At 60.7% G+C, this 18,763-nt stretch overlaps 8 protein-coding genes across 9 annotated transcripts; 6 read left to right on the forward strand and 2 right to left on the reverse strand.

The window, feature by feature from the left end:
* Positions 1-237: 237 nt before the first annotated feature.
* Positions 238-1,134, forward strand: JDV02_002589 (uncharacterized protein; the record flags this gene model as incomplete). The annotated part of the gene is made up of 1 exon (XM_047983630.1): positions 238-1,134. One exon carries the CDS (start codon positions 238-240, stop codon positions 1,132-1,134), a length of 897 nt encoding a protein of 298 aa, XP_047839602.1.
* Positions 1,135-1,545: 411 nt separating this feature from the next.
* PCF11 (mRNA 3' end processing factor) lies at positions 1,546-4,842 on the forward strand. Its single transcript, XM_047983631.1, has 5 exons — positions 1,546-2,254; positions 2,371-2,859; positions 2,918-3,735; positions 3,793-3,988; positions 4,046-4,842. Exons 1-5 carry the CDS (start codon positions 2,093-2,095, stop codon positions 4,424-4,426), a joined length of 2,046 nt encoding a protein of 681 aa, XP_047839603.1. The 5' UTR covers positions 1,546-2,092; the 3' UTR covers positions 4,427-4,842.
* A 174-nt stretch (positions 4,843-5,016) lies between these two features.
* Positions 5,017-6,941, forward strand: MGS1 (DNA-dependent ATPase mgs1). The gene has a single exon (XM_047983632.1). The coding sequence runs from the start codon at positions 5,136-5,138 to the stop codon at positions 6,858-6,860; it is 1,725 nt and encodes a 574-aa protein (XP_047839604.1). The 5' UTR covers positions 5,017-5,135; the 3' UTR covers positions 6,861-6,941.
* Positions 6,942-7,029: 88 nt separating this feature from the next.
* On the reverse strand, positions 7,030-9,893 carry JDV02_002592 (uncharacterized protein). Of its 2 annotated transcripts, XM_047983634.1 has the most exons (4): positions 9,818-9,893; positions 9,630-9,766; positions 8,138-9,577; positions 7,030-8,085 (listed from the first exon to the last, which is right to left on the reverse strand). In XM_047983634.1, the coding sequence occupies exons 1-4, from the start codon at positions 9,829-9,831 to the stop codon at positions 7,895-7,897; spliced, it is 1,782 nt and encodes a 593-aa protein (XP_047839606.1). In that variant the 5' UTR covers positions 9,832-9,893; the 3' UTR covers positions 7,030-7,894. The 2 variants fall into 2 exon arrangements, with proteins under 2 accessions (XP_047839606.1, XP_047839605.1); XM_047983633.1 differs by having other exon boundaries at positions 7,030-9,577.
* Positions 9,894-10,130: 237 nt separating this feature from the next.
* JDV02_002593 (uncharacterized protein) lies at positions 10,131-12,038 on the forward strand. The gene is made up of 2 exons (XM_047983635.1): positions 10,131-10,605; positions 10,656-12,038. The coding sequence occupies exons 1-2, from the start codon at positions 10,196-10,198 to the stop codon at positions 11,902-11,904; spliced, it is 1,659 nt and encodes a 552-aa protein (XP_047839607.1). The 5' UTR covers positions 10,131-10,195; the 3' UTR covers positions 11,905-12,038.
* A 287-nt stretch (positions 12,039-12,325) lies between these two features.
* Positions 12,326-14,379, forward strand: DIA4 (Serine--tRNA ligase; the record flags this gene model as incomplete). Its single annotated transcript, XM_047983636.1, has 1 exon — positions 12,326-14,379. One exon carries the CDS (start codon positions 12,326-12,328, stop codon positions 13,874-13,876), a length of 1,551 nt encoding a protein of 516 aa, XP_047839608.1. The 3' UTR covers positions 13,877-14,379.
* A 472-nt stretch (positions 14,380-14,851) lies between these two features.
* JDV02_002595 (putative secondary metabolism biosynthetic enzyme) lies at positions 14,852-16,382 on the forward strand. Its single transcript, XM_047983637.1, has 3 exons — positions 14,852-15,212; positions 15,305-15,918; positions 15,982-16,382. Exons 1-3 carry the CDS (start codon positions 14,942-14,944, stop codon positions 16,120-16,122), a joined length of 1,026 nt encoding a protein of 341 aa, XP_047839609.1. The 5' UTR covers positions 14,852-14,941; the 3' UTR covers positions 16,123-16,382.
* On the reverse strand, positions 16,286-18,457 carry JDV02_002596 (uncharacterized protein). The gene is made up of 3 exons (XM_047983638.1): positions 17,359-18,457; positions 17,111-17,278; positions 16,286-17,028 (listed from the first exon to the last, which is right to left on the reverse strand). Exons 1-3 carry the CDS (start codon positions 17,518-17,520, stop codon positions 16,357-16,359), a joined length of 1,002 nt encoding a protein of 333 aa, XP_047839610.1. The 5' UTR covers positions 17,521-18,457; the 3' UTR covers positions 16,286-16,356.
* Positions 18,458-18,763: the final 306 nt, after the last annotated feature.

An 18,763-nucleotide genomic window follows, 5' to 3' on the forward strand; every position in this document is an offset into this window, starting at 1 on the left:
CCTTCCCTCTCTTGAGCATTTCCTGCATTCACCTTCAGCAGCATACATTCCCTACTCGTCTCCTTCTCAAGGACTGGATCCTCATCACCAACACCAACTTTTCTTCTCTCAAGTGCCTCGACGTGCCGTTGCGTCGAGCCCGAAGCCTGCAAGTCAGCTTCAAACCCGCAAACTAATCTTCTTATAACTTTCGCCGTCGAGGGACGGTCTTCTCACTGCTCTGTAAGTTTCCTCACAATGAATCCCGCCATGGCTACAGAGTCTGACCAGCCTCACAGCGAATCTCGCGACCCGACCACGGTCCCCCTCCCCTTCACCATGTTCGGCATGAGCTTCGGTTCGCTCCGAGGCATCGGCATGGTCGTCCTCCAGGCCCTGCGCGTCCTCACCATCGTCACGCTGGCCGCCGTCGGCGCCTCGTGCTGGGTCCTCATCATCAAGGTCGACAAGGCCCGCGACACCTTTGTCTTCGAGTGCGCCTCCCACTTCTTCACGTCGGTGCTTTGCATCGTCCTCATTGTCGCCGAGGCCCCTTTCCTCGGCATCATAAAAGACTATTTCAGCAGCACCTGGCCGGTGCTGTCCAGGGAACACGGTCTTGGCTGGCTGGGTTTCGGCATGGTCGCCATCGGCTGCGACATGCTCGGCAACCTCAACCGGCCCGCCTACGACCCCGACAACATGGGCTCCGAATTTGCCAAGCTCGTCCTGGCGTCGTCGATCCTCGCCATCACGTTTGGGTTCATCAACATCCTCTCCGCGCTGGTGTGGCGGGACGGCAAGGAGGGCATCACCTCGCGGGACATCCGGTCCGACGGCTCGCTCGCCAACCCGCGCCGCCAGTCGCTGCCCGACTATGCCACCAGCGCGCGGACCAACTCGTCCGTGCGCAACGAGAAAACGCGAAGCAAGTTCGTGTCCATGTTTTGGAAAAAGGGCGACGATGGTGAGAAGCCCAGACCCCATATCAGTGGCCCTTTCCAGGCTCACCACGATGTCGAGCGTGACGCCGACGTGGATGAGGACCGGAGGAGCCCCATCGTGCCGGGGCTCAAGCGTCCTGCCACGGCGCTGCACCCCATGCACACTGGGCGCAGCAGTCACTACTCCACGGCGCACATATCGCGCTTCTAGATTCGCCATTCAAAGCCGAACGGACGGGCCGACAGGTTTGGGGAGGCGGAAGCCGCGGCGGGCATTGGGTCAGGGCGTCACAGAAATAAAGGCGTTGCGTGATTGCGTTTCCTTTGAAATACCCCGTACTTGGACAGTACAAGACTCTCTTTGTTGTTGTACTTTGTAATTTAGCATCAGCCGCGCGCAAACCTTGTGTGTTGTTTGGCTTCGTTACGCGCAGCACGCATCAAAGCGCCGCGGTCTGTCTTGGTTGGAGTGATTTCCCGCACGATACCTAGCACTGTGCGTCATATGGGCGCTCGTGGCGAGTGCACAGTGCGAAAGGGCTGCTGTCATCTAGCCCCCACGTGACACGCGACCACTTATTCCTCGCAGAGCGCTGGTGCTTCGACGCTCAAACATCTCTCTCCCATCATCGCCTTCGCCCATCGCCCGACTCTTCCCCGTCCCCTTGCTCCTCTTCGCCGCAACCTCGGCCTCCGAGACGACTGTGACAAAATCACCTGGCCATTTGGCAACCGCCGTGACGCCCGGTTCGCATCTCGGAGCACCCGACGCGGTGGCCCCCGAAGCAGCGTGCTGTGGCTGCGGCGCTTGCCCGACCCCACGAGCGACTTCCTGTAGAAAGCAGCCGTCCTCTCAAAACAACCCTGCATGGTGTTAACCTGAGCTTTACGAGGCGCTACAAGGTGGTCCTGGGATATTGAGGTTGGTTCTAGACGTGGTGGAGGCTGCCCGGGCCTGGAAAGGCACTGTGGAATAAACCTGAACCGCTTCTAAACAATCTGCCTGCCTATTGTTCATTGTCTCGCTTCGCACCTGTCGCGGCGACCTGCAAAGCGGCCGGTATACTGAAACCTGGCTCTGTCGAGCACGCCTCTTTTTGTCACTCGTGCGGCCCTCGGCAATCGCACTGTCTGCTCTTCTAAACTCGGAGTCCCAATCCACTTTGACCATGTCGTCCGACGCGGAGGAAGTGGCGGAGGATTACCGCCACGCTTTGGAGGACCTCTCGTCGAACATGCGGTTCGAAATCAGCAATTTGACTGTGATTGCTCGCGAGAACACGGAACATGCCCTGGCCATCGCCGAAGTGCTCCAGCAGCACATTCTCAAGGTATGATATCCCCTCGGCGAGGCCCGCTGGCCGCCCACATGCCTTCGTCGTTCCCGCGGCTAGATAGACGCTGTGCAACGTTCGAATCCCTTGACTGCAAGCTGACGTGGGTACAGGCTGCTCCGAACAAGAAGCTCCCCGCCCTATACGTTCTGGACTCGATCGTCAAGAACGTTGGCACGCCGTACACTCTGTACTTTGGCCGCAACCTCTTCAAGACATTCATGGAGTCGTACGCCGTCGTCGATCATAATATACGCCGCAAGATGGAAGAGATGCTCAAGACGTGGAAGGACCCGGTTCCTGGATCCATGGACACCCGCCCCGTCTTCTCTCATGAGCTGGTGCGCCCCATCGAGAACGCCCTGATGAAGGCGAGGGCGGCGAGCATGCCTCCGCAAGGCCCAATTCCCGGCAGACCGCGGTCTGCCATGCTCCCGAATCGAAACACGCCGACTCCGCCGGCCATGCGTGGACAAGGACAACCTCCACCAGCGGGGCCGTACCCTCCTCACATTCTTCAACAGTCGGTTAATGGCGGTCGTCCTGGGGAGACAGCACCCGCTGCCTTTGGTTTCCCCGTACAGCAACAGCAGCAACAGCAGGTATGTGTCCCGGATCTTTCTGTACGGTCCATTGCGCTGACCTGGCACGCCGTTCTAGTATCCACCACACTTGACGCCTCAGCCCGGCATACCCGCTCAGGCCCTCTATCAGCCTCCGTATACCGGCTCGTACGGACAGGGGCTTCCGGCTCCGGTCGGGATAAGCGTAGACACATTGAGCAATGACATTCAAAACCTGATTGTCGCGATGAAGGCCGAGTTCACGCAGAAGCCGCATGACGCCGGGGTTCAGAACAGATTAAAAGCGCTGCTGGACCTGCAGGGGGTGATGCAGCGGACGAGTCTTCCCCGGGATCAGCTTGAGCTCATTAAGAACAAAGTAACTGAACTTGCTGCCGTAACATTGAGGCCTGCGTCGGCCCCGGGCTCTACTCAAGGCTCGACACTCGTACCGCCGATGGCACATGTTGCAGCGCCGCACTCTGCTTCTGTAACCCCAGCGCCGGCTGGCAACGCGCCGGTGACGTTGGACGGCCTTCTTGGTCACGGTGCTCTGGCAGCTCTCCTGTCGCGGCAGTCGGCCACGCCTCAGAACACGACGCCTAATCCTCCATACTCCAGCCAGGCAATACGCTCGCCGCCGCCGCCGCCGGTTCAGGCCGAGCAGACAAAGCCGCCGGCTCCGACACAGGCACCGAGCGCATTGTCTCTGCTCGATCAGCTTCGCCAAGCGGGCGTGCTTCCCAATGCGACTCCGCCAAACGCAGCCCCGGCTGTGGCACCGCCCCCCCCTGCGCAGGCCTCGATACTGCCACCAAATATTGCCAGTCTGCTCTCCTCGGCAAAGGCCCAGGGGTTGACCGGCCTGGCTCCGCCTGTTGATCCCGGGCTCAGCCCGGCCGCGTTGAAGTCTCAGTGAGTTTTGAGTCGGCGGTCTTACCGGACACGACGAGTGCTGACCTGATGATGTAGATTCCGACCCGACGCAGTTGCCGCTCTCTACGATAAGTTGGGGCCACCTTGCACCCAATGCGGTCGAAGGTTCCGGACCGACGAAGAGGGCAGGAAGAGGAAAATGGCACATATGGACTGGCATTTCCGAGTCCACCAGCGCAGCACCGAGGCCGAGAAGAGGGGCACGCACCGGAGCTGGTACGTGGACAGCCAGGTATGTCGAGACCCAGGAGTTCTGCCAGAGAATCATGTTGTGGCTAACGTGTCGTAGGATTGGTTAAAGTCTCGTGAGGTCATCGACTCGGACCATGTAGGCACCTCGGACAACTCGGCGTCTCAAAACGTCGAGGTCGACAAAGGACCAAAGTACATTCCCGTCCCAGACCCCAGCAGCGGCATCAACACGGTGTGCCCCATTTGCCAGGAGCGGTTCGAGAACAAGTGGCTGGACACGGCTCAGGAGTGGGTATGGCTCGACGCCGTGCTCGTGGGCAACCGGGCCTATCATGCCTCGTGCCACGCCGAGGCGACTAGAGATCGCGAGGGCACGCCGGGCACATCGCGACGGACGCCCGAGCCCGTGCTGGGCAAGCGCAAGGCGGAGACGAACATTTCGTCGCCAAAGATCCGGACCATGAAGACGTCTGTTTAGGGATACAGACTGTGGTGGACATGAGATTAGAGGAGGGGCTGGACACGGATTGATACCAGGAATGGAGGGGCTTCACGGCAGGACTCAGGAGCGTTCAAGCTGGCGGAGGGGGTAGCGGCATTGGAGCGGCAGCATTGATGAGTAGCATGAACGGCGTTTTGGGGGCATTGCTGAGGAGGCGGAGCAATGGCTGGCAGGTGGGAGGATGTGGTGGCGCACCGCGAGAGGTGCTTTCAAAGGTGTAAATACCACGGACTTGCAACTTGGTCCCTATCGCGATGCTTGGGAGTGTTGGCGGTCCTGTTGCGATGGAGAGTGGCATAACGGGTGCATACAAGAGCGTGCGTGACTGCTTCCCCTGTAGTCTCTTCACCGCTCTCCACATACAAATCAGAGGAATCAGATCAATTGACGCATATGCATACATGTGTGTTGTGTAGGTTGTGAGTCAACTTTGGAGTTCCAACCGCCGCCGCCCGGCTCGAGCCGATGCGGCCCCACCCCCACAGCCAAGTCACAGGACAGCGCGTCACGGCACTTAAGCTCTGACGCGTGCCGCTCCAACCAGCGTCCCGTAATTATTTCACACATCAAACGCCACGCATTTGAACGTTTGCCGCCGCCTCTTGGGCGCACCACCTCCTTCCACTGCCGCCGCTGTTGGAGAGCCAGTCGTCTATCGGCTCCTACGTCCCATTGCTGCTGGACAATGGCGGTCGACTGCCCCATCTGCAACAAGCCCGTCAAGTCGTCCGAGATCAACAGCCACATCGACTCGGGCTGCGTGAGCTTCATCGTCGACAAGCAGCCCACGCCGCCGCAGTCGCAGAGCAATGGCGCGCCGCCGCCACACGCGACGCCGTCGTCTTCGTCGCAGAAGCGGAGCGCCGCCAGCTTCTTCTCGACGCCCGCGCCCAAGCGCGTGCTCACAAACGACAAGGTGCTGACGACGCCGCTGGTCGTCAACGGGGTCGGCGCGGCGGGCAAGAAGAGGAGCTTCGATGAGGGACCCGGGGCTGGTGTGGCGCCCGACCCGGCCAACGCGATGGACGTCGAGCAGCCGACCGCGACGAACGGTACAAATGGGACGAACGGAACGAATGGAACGAGCGGGAACCATGACGTGCCGCCCCAGACCGAGTCCGACGACGGTAGGGTCGTCAAGCGGACCAAGACGCAGCGCGCGGCGCCGCTCGCCGAGAGGATGCGCCCGCAGACGCTCGACGAGGTGTGCGGGCAGGAGCTCGTGGGCCCCAACGGCGTGCTGCGGTCGCTCATCGAGACGAACCGCGTGCCGTCCATGATCCTCTGGGGCGGGTCGGGCACGGGCAAGACGACGATTGCGCGGTGCATCGCGCAGGTGGTGGGCAGCCGGTTCGTGGAGCTCAACGCCACGAGCACGGGCGTTTCCGAGTGCAAGCGGCTCTTCCAGGAGGCGGCGGGCGACATGGCGCTGACGGGGCGCAAGACCATCATCTTCTGCGACGAGATCCACCGCTTCAACAAGGCGCAGCAGGACGTGTTCCTCAAGCCCGTCGAGGCTGGCACCGTGACGCTCATCGGCGCCACCACGGAGAACCCGTCCTTCAAGGTCGCCAACGCGCTGCTCTCGCGCTGCCGCACCTTTACCCTCAAGCCCCTTTCCGCCGACGACGTCGTCGCCATCCTGCGCCGCGCCCGCGCCGCCGAGGAGTCGGTGTACCCGCCCACGCCGCTCATCGACGACGACATGATGGCCTACCTGGCGCGCTTCAGCGACGGCGACGCCCGCACGGCCCTCAACCTCCTCGAGCTGGCGCTGTCGCTGACGGCGCGCGAGGGCGTCACCAAGGAGGACATCAAGTCGTCGCTCACCAAGACGCTCGTCTACGACCGCGGCGGCGACCAGCACTACGACTCCATCTCGGCCTTCCACAAGTCGGTGCGCGGGGGCGACGCCGACGCCGCCCTCTACTACCTCGCCCGCATGCTCCAGTCGGGCGAGGACCCCCTCTTCGTCGCCCGCCGCATGGTCGTCATCGCCTCCGAGGACGTCGGCCTCGCCGACAACACCCTCCTGCCCCTCGCCACCGCCGCCTACACCGCCGCCCAGCAGATTGGCATGCCCGAGGCCCGCATCCCCCTCGCCCACTGCGCCGTCGCCCTGTGCCTCGCCCCCAAGAGCACCCGCGCCTACCGCGCCCTCAACAACGCCTACGCCGCCCTCCGCGAGCCCGGCGTCGCCGGCCTGCCCGTGCCCCTGCACCTGCGCAACGCCCCGACCCGCCTCATGCGCGACATGGGCTACGGCGCCGAGTACAAGTACCCGCCCAACTACCGCGACGGCCGCGTCCGCCAGGCCTACCTCCCGGACGAGCTGCTGGGCCGCCGCTTCCTCGAGGATAGGGACCTCGGCACCGAGGTCGACCCAGACCTGGCCATGGACGATGCGTGAGGAACTGGCAGAAGGAAGGGGGGATGGCGGGCGTATAGGGGAAGAGCTTGGGACCGCTGCATCGAACGATGAAAAGGGGAGGGGGGAGAAGGGCTGGGCTAGGCGCTTCACACGGGCAGAAGTGCTGGCCATGTAACATTTGCATAAGTGGACTGTTAATAAGTCTACAGGGCGTTGGAATATTGAAGCCGGCATCGAGCCGTCGCTTGGGAAACACTGGATATCATACATTTTGCACACTTGTGTGCCTCCTCGAATACCATTGTAGGAACCTCCTCTCGTGATTGTTCGTATGATATTGTGCTCGAGGGGCTATTGCCAGTCGTCTAAGCAGCCATGTGTGTATATGGCACGGACAAGTTCATAAACCGTCTACTGTTGACAGACCGCCACCCTCCGCCAGCCAGCCTTCCCACGAAATGCAGCTACAAACTCCCCACGCACTTATAAAGACACATATGCTCGCTGTAGAATATCAAATCAATCGTCGCCAGTCAAGTCCACGATGGATACGTCGCTCCACCTCACCGCGCTGGCCTTGGCGCCACGCGATTCCGGCAACTTTGGCCCTCCACGATCCCTGGGCGCGGCCCGCTCGACCTGATCATCATCCCACTCGTCTTCATTGCGTCGATAAAGCGCGGCGCCGCGCTCAAGGAGTTTCTTCTTCCTTGACGGGCTTGGCGGCGGGCTTTGCTCTTCAGCGGGGGTGGGCGTCTCGCCCTCTGATCGTCGCTTGCTTGGAGAGGCTGATGGTGGTTGCCGGTTTATCAGCGCCGAGAGCGGTGCCAGGTCCAGCTCAGAAGAATCGGCAAACTCTTCGAGTTCAGGTGGACCTCCAGGCCTGTTCTCAGGCGTGGCGGGCCGCGGGAGCGCTAGGGCTGGGCTGCTGATCGCCTGACTTGATGACGGTTGCGAGCTTTTGGTCGCAAACATATCCATGGAAAGCTGTGTGTATCTCGAATCCTCGAGTCTCTTGGATGAGGCTACCCTTCTGAGTGGTTCCCTACCCTTCTTAGGACTCCGACTATGGTCTACCCTCTGAGAACCACTACGCGGGACACGAGTCGAGCGCATCGGGCTACCATCCCTGGTATGACTGGAATTCGGTACCCCGCGAGACCGTGGCCGAGGGGATGGGGAGGGGGGCAGTGAGGGTGGCGGCGCGGCAGGGCTCGAAGAGATGAGAATCGTCTCCGGCCCAGTTGTAGATGCGGTAGGTGCCCTAGGCGTCTTGGGTGAGCCAGGGTCTTTGGGGCTCCTCGATGGCTGCTTACTCTTGCTCGGGGACGGCGATCGAAGGAGAGGCGGGACCTTGAGCCTTGATTTCTGTGTAGCCTTCGCCCCAGGTTCAAGTTCGGCCGCTCGGCCGGTCTCGTCGTGTCCCGCTTTAGATTTGGTTACGCGTACAAAACCATCGAGCGCACCTCGAGGCATGCCGGAGCCTTTCTTTGGCTTGGGAGCGGCTGTAGTTTTCTTTGCTGGCGACTTCCGGGGGATTTTGGCAGCAGTGGCCTCCTCCCAAGACCGAACCGTGTCGGGGATAAACCTCCTTGCCACGCTCTCCAGAACCCATGTCAAGTCTGGTTTGCTGACATCGAAGACCTTTGGCGCTCTGGCACCGTCAGCGACACCGGCAGATTCAGCGTCCGCACCAAAGTCGTCGTCGCTATTAAGAGCCAGGCCGTCTCGTCCGGAAGCAACAACCTCGTCAACCTCCTTTGACAAATCGATCGGCACAACCTCTTCGGGAACGTACGCGAGTCGCAGCTCTGGTGTGGCGTCGGTCGAAAAGTGTTGACGCCGCCCGGATATCCGCTTCACCCAGCCGTCATGGTTCGCCTCGCCTTGAGACAACTTTTGAACGAGAAGAGCCTGCCCCAGGACCCGAATGAACTTGATCGCGCCGATTTTGTAGTCCCAGTCAAACGTCTCGCGCGTAAACTCGCGCAGAGCCTCGAGGTGTATCGTTTGTTTCCTCTCGACTTTCTGGCGCACGGCATCCAACGTGGACCGCGGCGACACGACCGGATGGGTGTAATATCGGAGAACCTCAATATTGGGAAAGTCTTCGGGAATGACCAAAGCTCGGTGTTTTGTCCTGAAATGGCCTTGCTCGTTTGTCCTGAGCTCGTGCGTCAACGACTCTCGCCAGTCCCGGATGCCGTTGGTGTCGGAAGCTTTGAGTGTGCAGATGGACCTGCCGAAGCCCGCTTTGGCAGCCTCGTAAGCCACCTTCACGCCACAGCCCGGGATACCATCTGGCAGGTAGTCACCGCCGCTCATCAGGGCGATGAGGACCATGCCTTGTCGGTCGAGGCCAAGTTCCGCAATCTTGGGGTCGCTCACGTCGTAGAGGGATACGTGGGTTGGGGTTTTCGAGGTCTTGCCTTCGGCAGACCAGTTTCGGAGAGTCTTTGTACAACCAAACATGATTGTGTCCACATCTTCGCTCAAGACGGCGTCCACTATGCCATGCTGTTGTAGCAGGGCGCACTCGGCCTCGGCCTCTCCCGGGGCGTCGTGGACTGCGAAGCCAAAGAGCCGGATCAGTTGCTTTGCCTGCGCGGTCGCGACACCATCACCTCGTCCGGATCGCTTGTTTCGCTTGAAAACGGGCTTGTTTGGGCCATCGAAGACGAAGACGGGCTGCACGGGTGTCCCCATCAGGCGGACGAGGCGGTAAAAGAGGGTTCGAATGGCCGGGTTTGTGCCACCTGGGTACCGTTAGCCGTTGGGCCAAAGACTAGGTGCTTCGCGAGCGCATACCTCGGGCGGCCTGTGTCTGGAACTGCCATATTGCGATGTCGATGGCGATTCGAAACGGTCTGTTTTGGTGCTGGATGCTGTCGGCAGCCAGCTGGGCGAGCGAAACCCGTTTCCCCGGGCCCAGCTGGCCGTAAATCCTGAAAAGTCAGCGACGACTATCATGAATTGTTGGGGATTGAAAGGCCTACCCCTTGATACCCATGGACGCGGGCGCAGCGCCGGGGTGCGGTGCGCTGCGTGAAGTTGAACCATCAATCAGTGTTGACGTTGACGTTGCGGCAGGCACTTGTCGCTAGAGCGACCACCAGAAAGACAGCTGGAGGGTCCATGCCAGCCCAGTGCGACGGTCGGTGGCTTTCACAGTGGAGAGCCCCGCCGATGCGCTACCTAGCGCATCTGCGCCCCTATGTAAGGTTAGTACCCCGTAAACTGTGCGAATACACTGTACGTGCCTAGGTAATTAACACGTCCATACACGTCCCGCCAGCACCACCACCAACTCTTCATATACAGCCAATCTCGCCATCAACTCACTCCCTCACGTCCATACCATAGGCGCGGCGGCTATGGCTTCTGGTGCGGGCCAGGCATTGGCCCACAGGAGCGTGGCCGGCATTCGTTCGGGGCCGCCGCCGGCGCAATCGCCATCGACGCCTCACACGCCCCCCCGGGTCCTCTCCTCGACGTACAGCTCGCCGTCCACCATCCGAGCTGATGATGACTTTGTCCTGATTGAAATCGGCTCACGCTTCGCTCGCATAGGCTTTGCGGGCGATTCGCTGCCAAAGGCCACCTTGTCGTGTGGGCCCGAGCAGGGACGTCGCGCCGGCGATTTCAGGACGTGGCAGCAGCCCGCAGCACCATCCACAGAATCGTGGAGCGACGACTATGAGATATGGCGTTACGACCTGAGAAATCTGGACCTGGGTCTGTTTCACGACAAGTTAGACCGTCTGCTTAGGGACGCATTCACAAGGTCCGTGAAAGAGGCCACGCCCCACAAGCTCCAAACTCACACTCATCCAGATATCTGCTCATCGACTCGCGTCCTAGACGAATGGGCCTCGTCTTGGACCCTGAAGTGCCGCTACCACTGCTCTCAGTTGTCCTGGACACCTTGTTCAACAACTTCCAGGCCCCCATCATCTCTCTCATGTCATCACCGACGATGTCTGCCGTGGCCGCCGGTCTCCGTTCTGCGCTGGTCGTGGACATGGGATGGGCAGAGACGGTCGTTACCAGTGTGTACGAGTACCGGGAGGTGAGGACTACGCGGACCGTTAGAGGAGGCAGGTTCCTCCTCGACAAGCTGTACAAGCTGCTCCACCGGTTGCTCAAAGGGGAAGACTACGACGAAGGGGCACCGCGTCTCCTGAGTTTTGAGGAATGCGAGGACATTCTCTGTCGCCTCCTCTGGTGTCGGGCTTCGGGCTTCAAATCGCCGCAGCGTCAGTCGACGCAGCTGGATACTGTGGAGGAGCAGGACGAGTCCGAGGCGGAGCCGAGTCAAGGCACGGGTGTGGCCAAGATCCCGCTGCGGTCTACAACCCCGCCGATCACGCTGCAGGTCCCGTTTGACAAGCTAGCCGATGTCTGCGATGACACATTCTTCGAAGCGTCTGCGTCTCCCTCGACTTTTGACGATCACGAGCTGCCGCTGCATTTGCTTGTGCACCTTCACCTCGTACAGCTGCCCATGGATGTCCGAGCTGTGTGTATGGCGCGAATCATGTTCACTGGAGGCTGCTCAAGCATCTTGGGCGTCAAGCAGAGAGTCATGGACGAGGTCACCAGCATCGCGGACAGGCGCGGATGGACGCCGGTTTCAGGGAAAGGCATCGAACAGCTGCGCCACAACCAAAATATTAGACGAGCGAGCGTGCAGAGGTCCAGTATCTCGTCGGTGGCGACATCCGAATGCAACAGCGAGGACCTCGACAGCCGGTCCGAGGCGACCTCGGCCGAGCCTTCTGGCGATATTGAGGCAAAGATTGCGCGGAACCGGCCAGTCCCTCGGCAGCTGCAGGGCCAGCTTAGAGCCCTTCACACGCTTGGGCCGTGGGCAGGCGCAAGCCTCATGTGTCAGCTCAAGATTCCGGCCATGGCCACGATAGACCGTGAGCTGTGGCTGCAGCAGGGAGCCGCTGGCGCGAGCCGGCCGAACGAGGTTGACGCCAAGGCGCAGCAGAGGCAGAGCATGGGCGCCGGCGGGCTGATCCGGGGCAGCGGAGGCCATCACACGAACTGGACGCTGGGCGTTTGGGGCGCATATTGATTGAGTTGCGCCGACAGCGCTGGCCGTGGAGTTTAGTATCGCGATGAGGAGCACGCGGGCCAAGTAATACCCAAGTAGAGACGGGCTGGTAGCACAGCAGTGCCCTCCACCAATGCGAAGTCTATACAAACGCGCGCGCATACTTCATTACTTGGTAGCGACTGTTGAATGCTGCGAGCGCGCTGATACCCTCCAAAATATTTGACTGAAACAGTACGCAGCCATGCCTGCGGATTAACGTGCGAGATGTCGGTGACGATGGCTTCCTTGATCGGGCGACTTCGGGTAATTGCATGATCCGCGCCGCCCAGCGCGCAAAATGTCAATTGGGCCAGACGTTGGGGGCTCCAGCTCACTCCACATCTCAACCTCCAAAGTCCAAACACGCCATGAGCGGCTCACACGGAGCTCATCCACCACCATGAATAGGGCATTTACGTGCCTTCGCTGCCGGGCACCGAGGCCCCGGGTGCGGGCCGCCGCCGCCGCCGCCTTCGCGCGCAGCTTCGCAGACAACGGCAAGCGCCCGTCCATGGCCCCCAAGCCCATCATCGACATCAAGCACATACGACAGAATCCGGAGCTGTACGAGCTCACCTGCCTGGAGCGCAACTACCCGCGCCAGGCCGAAAACCCGGCGCGCATCCTGCAGCTGCACGAGCGGTGGCAAGAGCTCCAGCGTCAAGGCCGCTCCCTGCGCGAGCGCTCAAATCTACTGCGCAAGTTCCTGGCAAACCCGGCGACAAGCAGCGGCGACGAGGACGTGGCAGAGCTGCGAGCCATGACGCGCGAGCAGGTACAGGAAGAGGCGCGGCGGCTCAAGGGCGAGCTGTCGGGCATTGAGCAGGGCGAGGCGGCGGCCGTGAGAGAGATGGAGGCGCTCGCGCTCGAGATGCCCAACCTCACGAGCGACGACACGCCGCGGGGCCACGAGCCGGTGGTGCTGAGCTACATCAATGAGCAGCCGCGTTTCGACGAGGACGCGAGCGATGAGGCCGTCTGGCGCTCGCACGTGCACGTCGGCTCGGAGCTGGGGATACTCGACTTCGCGGGCGCCGCGGCGTCCTCTGGCTGGGGCTGGTACTTCTTGGTGGGCGAGGCGGCGCAACTCGAGCAGGCGCTGATTCAGTACGCGCTGGCTGTGGCGACGCGGCACGGGTGGACGCAGGTTGCGCCGCCGAGCATCGTCTACAGCCACATCGGTGCGGCGTGCGGGTTCCAGCCGCGGGACCAGAACGGCGAGCAGCAGGTCTACGCCATCGCGCAATCGCAGGCTGACGCCGACAGGGGCGTGCCGGAGCTGTGCCTAGCGGGTACGTCGGAGATCCCGCTTGCGGGCATGCGGGCCAACACGACGCTGGACGCTGAAGACCTGCCCATGCGGCACGTGGCCGTGTCGCGCTGCTATCGCGCTGAGGCCGGGGCGCGCGGCGCCGACACCAAGGGCCTGTACCGGGTGCATGAGTTTACAAAGGTGGAGATGTTCGCGTGGACAGCGCCGGACGAAGCCGAGGCACAGGATGTGTACGAGGAGATGCTCGACATCCAGACGGAGATCCTCTCATCATTGGGGCTCTACTGCCGGGTGCTGTCGATGCCGACGACAGACCTGGGGGCGTCGGCCAGCCGCAAGGTGGACATGGAGGCCTACTTCCCGAGCCGGCGGCAACACGGCCTTGACGATGGCTGGGGCGAGGTGACGTCGGCGAGCTCGTGCGGCGACTACCAAACGCGGCGACTGGCGACGCGGACGCGGTTGGACGGGCGCATGACGTTCCCCTTCACGGCCAACGGCACGGCGCTGGCGGTGCCGCGCGTGCTGGCGGCGCTGCTCGAGAACGGCTGGGACGAGGAGACGGCCACGGTGGCGGTGCCCGAGTGCCTGCGCCCGTGGATGGACGGCAAGGAGCGCATCGGCGGGCGGAGGCGGGGGACGAGAGCGGGCAAGCAGGAGGGGAAGAAGACGGCGTGAGCGTGAAAACGGGTAAAGAAGCGTTGAGAGGAGGGGAGGGAGGTGCTCGTTTCGTTTCTCCCTCGAAGAGAACGTCCCCGATGTGGCTCGATTACTGTATCACCAGAATCTTCCTTTGTTTGAAGGACTTGGCCATTCATGGTCATTATCACCACACTGTCTGCAGCGACCGAGCTCTCTAGCATGTTGTGTCATGGGCAAACGGGCAAGTCCAGACCGCGAGCTGCCAAAAGTGTAACTTGCTCATCAAGCAAGCCACGACGTTTGTGGTCAGTGAGCACCAGAGCCTTCAGGAACATGGCCCAGGCCCTGTACAACGGGTAGATGTAGTTTCGTGGAGGCACGTGAGTGGTAATGATGAAAGTACCATGGTGTGAAAGGACCCAGAGGGGGCGTTGTTCTTATCCTCATGAGCGATGGGCTATCACCATTTTCACTTGGAACTCAGGATCTCGATGCCCTTCAGGTTCTTGCCATCTCTCAACATCGGGTTCGCTCGTCTTATGAGCCGTCACACCGCTCATTACACTATAGCCCGCCATATTCTCGTCATATAGCTTGTGTGTCACTCACCTCCCAGCGCGGCGCAGGATTTTCATCTAGTAGATATTCTTACTGGGAACAAAAGATGTCGTCGTCGTCACGCCAAATGAAAACTTCGCCGCACTGCGCCCTCGGGCAAGAGGACGCTACGTATCGCAAGGCACTTACTTGCCGAGGGCCGCACGGCGGTTGCATCCCGGCTTCGAGCAACAGAGCTAGCTACTACAGAAAAAAACGTCACCCTGCCGGGATGCCGTGTGATGCAGTACAACATAAAGAGGCTTACGTCGTAGTCACGTAAGTTAGTCTGCTGAAATTCTGAGACACGGACTAACATATTAGACAGCCCAAGGCACCCAACCAAGACACCGACCGCAGCCCCTGTCTACGCCGTGACCGTGGGATAAAGCAGAGAGCACACCCCCGTTTCTAGGTGTCGAAAGGAAAGGGGAAAAAAAAAAGAGTTGACGCACCCAGCACGTGTCAGGAGACTTTGCTCGCGCGCAAACCCCCCTCGCAGCCATGTTCGGCGGCGACAAGAACCCGATCCAAGTGCAGGCGCAGCCGCCTGGCCTGGAGGCGAGCCCGCCTCCGCCATTAGTTCTGATCCACGACGGCGGCGGCACGACCTTTAGCTACTTCATGCTCGGCAAGCTGAACCGCGCCGTCTGGGCCATCGAGAACCCCGAGTACTCCAGCGGCAAGGCATGGGCCGGCGGAGTGGACGAGATGGCGCACCGCTACATAGATGTCATCATCGAAGCGGGCATCAGGGGCGCCATCATTCTCGGTGGTGAGCTGTATTCTTTTTCTTTGCTCCCTTCTCTCCGTGTCGTATGGAGGGAGGCGCTTGGTTTGTACTGACCTCGTCCGACTCCCTCGCAGGCTGGTCTTTTGCGGGTTACGTCTCCTTGACCATGGCTCACATCCTGGCTCGGGACCCACGCGGGGACCTCCTCCATGTCGCCGGCTTTCTCATGATCGACGTTCCGTACTTTACTCCACGGCCGCAGCTCACGGTTTCCACCTCGGAGCCTGAGATAGAGGGCATCCCGGACCTGGTGCGCACGGCGTTTGAAAACGTCGACGACATGATGGAACGCTGGGAGAAGCCGCGCTGGGACGGGCCCGCGGCGGCGGTGGTTGGCAGGGGGGAAGGGAAGCTTCAGGTTGCCGGGCAAGTCCTCGCGATGCCGCCGCCTGAGGGCATCCTGCATAGGCCTTTGGGAGGCACCTCCTGGACGACATCTCACAGACAAAACGGTCAACCTCCGACTTTGGAAGTGACCAACCCTATCATCCCACCGCCCGGCGTGATGATTCGGTGCGCCCAGCCTCTACCAGTCACGAAGCAGTGTCCCTCGACGCCCGCTCGCCTCGACGTCCATCGAGACGACGTTTCACTCGGCTGGGACGGGAACTACACCGACTTCCTCCAGGCCGTCATCGACGTCGACGCCGACCACTACAATGTCTTTGACATGTGTGACGTAGAAAAGGTACAACATTCACTTCCCTGTGTTTAAGGGGGGTTTGACAGTGCTGACATTAGCACCACACAGATGGAGAACCTCACGGCGCAACTCATCACCGGCCTCGAGATTCTCGATGGCCTTGACGTCTTTAGTCTCTCAAGCGATGATGCAAATCACTCATCCGCGCCGTCGCATGCATCGCCTGGCTCTATGCCTGCACATCTATGAAGTAGCTACGGCCAGCCGCCGAGCCTTGGGGTTTCGGCGTCTCTTCGAGTTGGCTCCAGGTCGTTGATGACGGGGATGGCGTACTGCTGCTGCTGTCAAGCCGACCAAGCGGGCAGAGAAAGCAGGCCGACGGTATTGGGGGAGAGGCGAACTAACTACGTGGACCAAAACGAATATAATCTATTTCTACTCGACCTTTTCTCGATCCAGAAAAAAAAAGAAGGGAAAACACCCCTAGTATAGTATCTTGGTCATGCGGCGCTGAAACTCCAACGCGTCAATCTCGTCATACAGGGCCGGCTTGTCCTTTGTGACAAAGTGCGGCAGCGGCCCCACGGACATGCTCCTGTGCGCCTTGAAGAAGAAGATGCCCGAGTACCGCTCCGGGCACTCCCCGTCCTCGAGCCCCCTCAGCGCCGGCGGGACCGTCACCTGGTGGACGCCGGCCATGACGTCGCCGTTTGTCCAGCGCTGGAACGTGTCGCTGATGTTGACCACCATCTCCGTCGGCCCGTCGGCGCTCCCCGGGCACACGGGCGCAAACGTCCCCGGGTTCCTGCGGTCCTCGAGCTCGAGCCCGCCGATGGCGTCCTGGAAGAGGAGGGTGATGATGCCAAAGTCGGTGTGCGGCCAGGTCCGCTTCACCTTGCCCTCGGCGAGCTTCCTCAGGTCGGTGCGCGGGTAGTGGTTGAGGCGCAGCTCGCTCGACGCCGGCTGGCACCGCTCGACGATGACGCCCGGCGGGAGGCCGAGGCCGACCTCGATGGCCTCCATGAGGGTGATGCAGATGCCCTGGAACTGGCCGTAGCAAGCCTCCATCAGCGTGCGGAAGCCGGGCAGCTCGCTCTCCGTCGGCCACTTGTTGGGATACTGCGCGTCGCCCGGCGGTCCGGCGTCAAAGTGCTCCTATAAAGAAGAGAAAAAAACATCATCTTAGCCTACAATCACTGACTCTGCCTGTAAGAGAAGATGGGCCTCCTTCTCATACTCGCGCGTCGGTGAGCTCGTCCCATGATTCTTGCCCCTGGAGATTCTCCTTTCTGAGCTTGGACGTCTGCTCGGCGCCGACCCAGCTGAACCCGCGCTGAGGCTCGGGTCCCCTGGCGTTGGCGATCCTCATCTTGACGTCAGTCGGCAGCGCGAAGAAGTCGACTGCCTACATCCGATGGTGTCAAGTCAGCTCTACATTGAATGGGATAGCCGCCCCAGTTGAAGGAAAGAGTCGTCCTAGCTTACAGCCTTCATGTACTGCCTGACGACATCCTCGGGGACGCCGTGGTTGACCAGCTTCACGAAGCCGTGGTCCTTGAAGCTTTGGACCAGGTCTTCCGCGAGTCTCTTTCGCTCGGCGTCGCTGCCGTGATGAAAGGAAGACAGGTCCAGCGTAGGGAGATGCATGACGGACAATTGGCCTTGTAAAACTTGAACTGATACGTGAAGGAGATGCGAAATCTCCGTCAAAGAGGATAATGTTCAAAACTCAGCAATGGTACTATTTCCAAGAACTGGAATCTGGTGAGTTGAACCTGCCACGGGTCTCACCAGAGACGAGGCGTGAGTATGAGGGCAGTTATTACTGTACCCTACCTACGCATTTTGCCTCCAAGTCTCAAGTCAAGTTCCATCCAATACCATGATGCGTCATCACATATTGACACCCAAGCCGGGTCATCGACACCCAAGCCGTCTATCCGTTGCTGGGGTTCGGAGGGCGACCTCTCTCTCTCTCTTTCTCTCTCTCTCTCTCTCTCTCAATCTTTCTGTCAGAGCGCCCTCCGCGTTGAGCTCTTTGCATTTGGTGGCTGCAAGTCTGCGACGTTGACAAGCACCTCTCCGCCCGCGTCGGCTGAAGCCATCCATCGCGGGAAGACTAAGCCGCAAGCAGCACTTGGCAGCGGCAGCGCTTCCTCGCCCTGGGGGATCGTCATGCGCGAGACGCGGGTCGTGTCGTGTCGTGCCGTGCGCGGGAACGGGAACGCCCCCCCCCCCCCATTGCATATCCTTGACGTTCGTATCCTGCGCGAAGAACCCCAGGCGCTAATCTATGTGGGTTGTGCCGCGGGTGTGTGCACTGGCGGCTTATTACACCGGGTTGGGAAAGATACTCGTCGTCTGTCTATGTTCTTTCCCTAGCAGACGGCATAACTCATCATGTACGACGGCCGCCGGCATATGCACCCTGAGGGGTATACTGCTGGATCGTGGTGCTACCCTGGCTTCCGCAAGATAGAGAAGACTTGATGTTGCGTGACGCGTCGAACCACCACCCGCAATGCGGACGGCAATGCAGGGGCCACACACCCGCCCCGCCCAGCGGTGAGAGCGGGAAATCTATAACTCGTCAGCTTTGTTTGTGACGGTTTCACGTTCGACATAAGAACCTTTCAAGTCCGGGCCGGACCGGTGGTCTCGAGTCTGAGTTGTCACCCGAGCTTGGCGAGGAAACGCACAAAAGCCCGCATGCAGCGGGCCATGCCCTGCTTCAGCTTCAGCCATATGAGGTCGGTCCTTGTTGTTCAATGCCGCAGAAAAGGCTTGCAGCGTGCATTGCAGGTTGCATTTATTGTCTACTACGTGTTGCGTTTTGCTCGCGAAAAGAACACCCGTTGTCTCCCCCCGGCTCGCTCCCGCGTCATGTACT

Source organism: Purpureocillium takamizusanense, chromosome 2, assembly GCF_022605165.1.
Source record: "Purpureocillium takamizusanense chromosome 2, complete sequence".
In the NCBI taxonomy this organism is placed as follows: Eukaryota; Fungi; Ascomycota; class Sordariomycetes; order Hypocreales; family Ophiocordycipitaceae; genus Purpureocillium; species Purpureocillium takamizusanense.

Excerpts from the sequence above, each read along its gene's own strand:
- JDV02_002595 (XM_047983637.1), top strand. The coding sequence starts at position 14,942 with ATGTTCGGCGGCGACAAGAACCCGATCCAAGTGCAGGCGCAGCCGCCT. Across the intron at positions 15,213-15,304 it reads GGGCGCCATCATTCTCGGTG|GCTGGTCTTTTGCGGGTTAC; the intron begins GTGAGCTGTATT and ends ACTCCCTCGCAG. Across the intron at positions 15,919-15,981 it reads ACATGTGTGACGTAGAAAAG|ATGGAGAACCTCACGGCGCA; the intron begins GTACAACATTCA and ends AGCACCACACAG.
- MGS1 (XM_047983632.1), top strand. The coding sequence starts at position 5,136 with ATGGCGGTCGACTGCCCCATCTGCAACAAGCCCGTCAAGTCGTCCGAG.
- JDV02_002596 (XM_047983638.1), bottom strand. The coding sequence starts at position 17,520 with ATGCATCTCCCTACGCTGGACCTGTCTTCCTTTCATCACGGCAGCGAC. Across the intron at positions 17,279-17,358 it reads TCAGGCAGTACATGAAGGCT|GCAGTCGACTTCTTCGCGCT; the intron begins GTAAGCTAGGAC and ends CATCGGATGTAG. Across the intron at positions 17,029-17,110 it reads ACGAGCTCACCGACGCGCGA|GAGCACTTTGACGCCGGACC; the intron begins GTATGAGAAGGA and ends TCTTCTTTATAG.
- JDV02_002592 (XM_047983633.1), bottom strand. Across the intron at positions 9,578-9,629 it reads CCAGACACAGGCCGCCCGAG|GTGGCACAAACCCGGCCATT; the intron begins GTATGCGCTCGC and ends AACGGTACCCAG.
- JDV02_002593 (XM_047983635.1), top strand. The coding sequence starts at position 10,196 with ATGGCTTCTGGTGCGGGCCAGGCATTGGCCCACAGGAGCGTGGCCGGC. Across the intron at positions 10,606-10,655 it reads CTTAGGGACGCATTCACAAG|ATATCTGCTCATCGACTCGC; the intron begins GTCCGTGAAAGA and ends ACACTCATCCAG.
- PCF11 (XM_047983631.1), top strand. The coding sequence starts at position 2,093 with ATGTCGTCCGACGCGGAGGAAGTGGCGGAGGATTACCGCCACGCTTTG. Across the intron at positions 2,255-2,370 it reads TCCAGCAGCACATTCTCAAG|GCTGCTCCGAACAAGAAGCT; the intron begins GTATGATATCCC and ends ACGTGGGTACAG. Across the intron at positions 3,736-3,792 it reads CCGGCCGCGTTGAAGTCTCA|ATTCCGACCCGACGCAGTTG; the intron begins GTGAGTTTTGAG and ends CTGATGATGTAG.